Source organism: Gavialis gangeticus, unplaced genomic scaffold, assembly GCF_001723915.1.
Source record: "Gavialis gangeticus isolate Ggan-Ray unplaced genomic scaffold, GavGan_comp1, whole genome shotgun sequence".
NCBI classification, from domain to species: Eukaryota; Metazoa; Chordata; order Crocodylia; family Gavialidae; genus Gavialis; species Gavialis gangeticus.
Window position 1 is genome coordinate 14080341 of NW_017729027.1, and position 4034 is coordinate 14084374.

Sequence of the window (4034 nt, forward strand, 5' to 3'; positions counted from 1 at the left end):
ATGAGGCTGCTTCAGTGTGGGGCTAATTGGCAGGCAGCCCCCATACTGAAGCACCTGCATGCCCCAGCCAGCCAAGACAGCATCTAGACATGTACAGTATTTCTATTTACAAGTACTGTCCTGCAAAGTGAATTAGTTTAGTCCAGCCTGATAGGGGCACATATATAGACACCGAGATGTTTACTATACAGCTAATTAGTTTACTGCATGGTAAACATCTTGTGTAGATGCAGCCTTTGAGTACTACCTTGATGCCAGCTGAGGCATAGCTTCTAGAATGGGTGAGGACTAGGTTTCTTGGACTCAGAAACCAGGCTTTTTGGTCCTTGCACTACCTGGTTATCCATGGCAAATCCAGTGAGGCGTTTTCTGGCTCAGTTCCTAGAGAGAGACCCTACTTCTTTAAGGGGATAGTGTGCATCCAAAGTTGCATGCAGTGAAACAGACAGGTCCTTTAAAATAGAGCAGCATTTATTAGTTAACGGCAAGATAGCAGGCAGAATCCTTGTGTCACAGTGCCTAGGCCAAATCCCAGGCAGAGTTCCTAGGCTAGGTTGCCTTTTCCCTCAAGACTCAGACCATGGACAGGTATTATATTTGTGCAGGGAAAAACGTCTTTTTCCAAGTATGAAAGCTATGTACAGGCATTAATATTTTGGGGGGAAGGAGGGGGTTGGAAAAAGAAAAGCAACACTTTGCAAAAATGTTAACATTTGCAACCAAAATAGAGAGCGAAGTTTTCCAGTGCCATCTATAACACCTGTTCACTTCCCTTGGGGTCCCTAGAACCCCCACTATCCCACAGGCTTCTGCTCTTCCTCTTCCCATCCAAGGGGCCCTTCCAGGGAGCCCTATGGAGACCCTGCTGCCAGCCTTTTGAACAATGCCAAGCCTGTTCAAACTCCAAGGCTAACTCCAGCCCTTTGACAGCACCAAACTTCCTACACAAGGATCCTCAAGAATGCCTGGGAGTGCTAGGGGTGAGGAAAGCAGCTGCCTCCCAAGTCAGCAGTGGGGGCTGCAAGCTTAGCTCCAGTTCACCTACAGGAAGGCAGAGTAGGGATCACCTCAGGTGGCTAGAAGTTGCCTCTTTCCTGCAGCTACCTCCAACCCATGTTGGGGAAGGAGAAACAAAGGAGTGCCTTCCTATTGCCCTGTGGCTGAGAAACCATCTTAGTTGCTCTTCAGTCAAGGAGCTGGAATGCCTGCAAGTTTCCTCTTAACACTTTCTGGCTTTGCAGCTCTGGAATTGAATGACCATCCATAGTTGCAGTCTCCTTGTGTCTCTGGAAGTTCCCTTCTCAAGGCTCTCTCTCACACTGGGACTTCTTTGATACCACTCCTTTCAGTCAGAGACAGCTAGGTGCTGGAGCCTGAATTCAATAATACTCCAATGCTTCTTCATATACAAATGAATGCAATGTATTCTTGATAGCCCCTCCTCTAGTAGCTGAAACATGTGTAGAGCTCCACCTTCACCCCCAGGTCTAGTTAACCCATTATTTCCCAGATTACAAAAAAGAAAATTGCAACATGCAATACTGTGGTAAAGAAATATTACAAAACAAAGCAGAGTTTCTCACAATAGAGTATAATTGTAATAGAAAAAATAGAGCTTGGTACAATGGACCAACAAGTGTAATTTGTACTGCTACAAAAATTATGGATGTTTATCAAATACAACTTCAACTATGGTATCTTTGCTTCCAAATTCAGTTGTCTCCAGCTGGAAAATTTATGAATCTTCCAAGATTGTTTTGTTACTTTCAATACTATAAAAGCTGTAAATGATAGAAACAAAATTTAAAACAAGCAAAATCAAATATACACTTTGCTATACTGAGCATTAATAAAATATTGCAGAAAATAATGTATCTAATCTGTTCTTACATATCCACATGGCTAAATTCCACTTTCAGTTAAACATATGCAACCTCACTGACTTCTGTTCCTAACAAAAACCACGCATTACAAATAAGAGAAGGAGTTTCAGTTACAGAATAATTCATACTACTACAGCCTAGGCTTTCTCAACTCATACATACACTACATAGGAATCATATCTCCTGTCAAATGACAGCTAAAGTGACAAAGAAGAGTGACAGTTATTTGCCTTTTTCCTAATGAATGTCCCTTTCTCACTTACTTTCCATTTTGAACCCTAACAGATGCCCTCATCACATCTGCACCTCCATATGCATCCGTTCCTATTGGTACACTGCACAATGAAATTGTCAATGACACAAAGACTCTTGTAAAGGTGAGGACATGCTATTATCCTACCCAGCTATTCATTCACCTTTAATTTTTTAAATCAGGGGGGAAAAAAAGAGAGTGGCTTACAGAACTCTACAGTTCAAAGCCATTAGTGCTTCCTTCTGTTCACTGCAGTTAAGAATGAAGGGTTATATTACTATCTCTCTTTTGTATTCTAATCACGAACAATGTTTGTGCTCACAGGAATGGATAAATACAGATATTATAATGGACTTGAAGCAGTTTTCTCTCTTTTTCTTTGAACTAAGAGTCTTAGGCTTATTACATAATTGTATTGCTCTTATTTAATGTAGAACAGTGATTCTTAATCAAGGTGCCACAGCACTCTGGAGTACCTTCAGATCCTTTCAGGGTGCCTCAGGGAGCCATGCTATATTAAAACTACTACATATGCACGTATGATTTATAAGATAAAACCAGAGATTTCAAATAGGTATTTGCAGCATAAAAATAATTGTGACCTTTTGTGGTCTGAGTTGTTTGCAACAGAAAAATTGTTCTATTATTTTTCCTTAATCAAAAAACAAATGAAAATTAAGAGCTGGCATTTCCAAGGGGTGCCTTGAGTCTGGCGAGGGATGCCTTCTATCTGGAAAGGTTGAAAGCCACTAATGTAAAAGCAGTGAAAACTGACTCTTTGAACTCTCATCTGCACAACAGAGTAGGTAGAATATTTCTAGTCTTTCTAGCCCTTTTTCATATCTACCCAGCCAAATGTTAAACAGAAATCTTCACCGATGTCTCTCCAGATCAAAAAAGCACCATCAACTTCAAAGAGTGGGCAACAGAGTTCCATTACCTGCTAATGGTAAAATTCACATACACGTGCCCCATTCTGGCAAAGAATCTGTGACTGGCTTTCAAAAAAAAACCCTCATCTGATCAGGCTTTTCCAATAACATAACTAGTGGGTAAGTGTGGCACCAGGCATGAGCACCAATGTTGAGGGGATGTAAGAATGGTAGCTGCCATCATTATAGGCCCAAACAGCACTGCTGCCCTCCAGGTCATAGGAACTACCTGTTAGGCCTCTGGGTTTTTCAGTTCTAATATAGCAGTGAAATCAGAAACATTCCAACTAATCGTTTCTCTCATCTGTGCATTACCAATAATATTTACTGTGTTGTTTGGAATACAAGTTTACTTTTTTCTCCAAAACGAAAGCAAAACCTCACTCAATTTATGCATGAATCAATCTATAATCAAGTTCCCTTTATTACTGACTTTATTACTTGATATGTTTTTGTGCATCCAGTAAAAATACCAAGTAAGAAATCTTTTCAAATGCAGTTTTATTGCAGTATTTTTACTGCATTTAAACCTGGTTAATTCAGGCCTTGGCTACTGGAGTCTCCCAGAGGATTTCATAAGGGCATTGTAAAGGTAGTTCAAGATATTTATCTGTAGTTGGTCACTTGTATTCCAGGAGTCATTATTGATGCCAAAATGAACATGGACCGACACTGTGGGGACACAGTCAGGAAGGCCAACCATACCTTGTCATGCAGATGCATCTCAAGCAGGTCCAAGGAGGTGAACCTCCCCCTCTATGCGACACTGGTCAGGCCACAGTTGGAGTACTGCATCCAGTTCTGGGTGCCGCACTTCAGGAGGGATGTGGACAACATGGAGAGGGTCCAGAGGAGGGCCACTTGCATGATCAGGGGTCAGAAGGGCAGGCCCTACGAGGAGAGGCTACGGGACCTGAACCTTTTCAGCCTCCACAAGAGAAGGCTGAGGGGGGATCTAGTGGCTGT

At 41.8% G+C, this 4034-nt stretch overlaps 1 protein-coding gene across 1 annotated transcript in view; it reads left to right on the forward strand.

The window, feature by feature from the left end:
* The window catches only part of IMPG1 (interphotoreceptor matrix proteoglycan 1), a 159623-nt gene that overhangs the window by 57345 nt on the left and 98244 nt on the right, over window positions 1-4034 (forward strand). The window contains exon 6 of the mRNA XM_019520454.1: window positions 2169-2260. Within this exon, the coding sequence (XP_019375999.1) occupies window positions 2169-2260 (92 nt within the window). The remainder of the gene's footprint in view (window positions 1-2168; window positions 2261-4034) is intronic.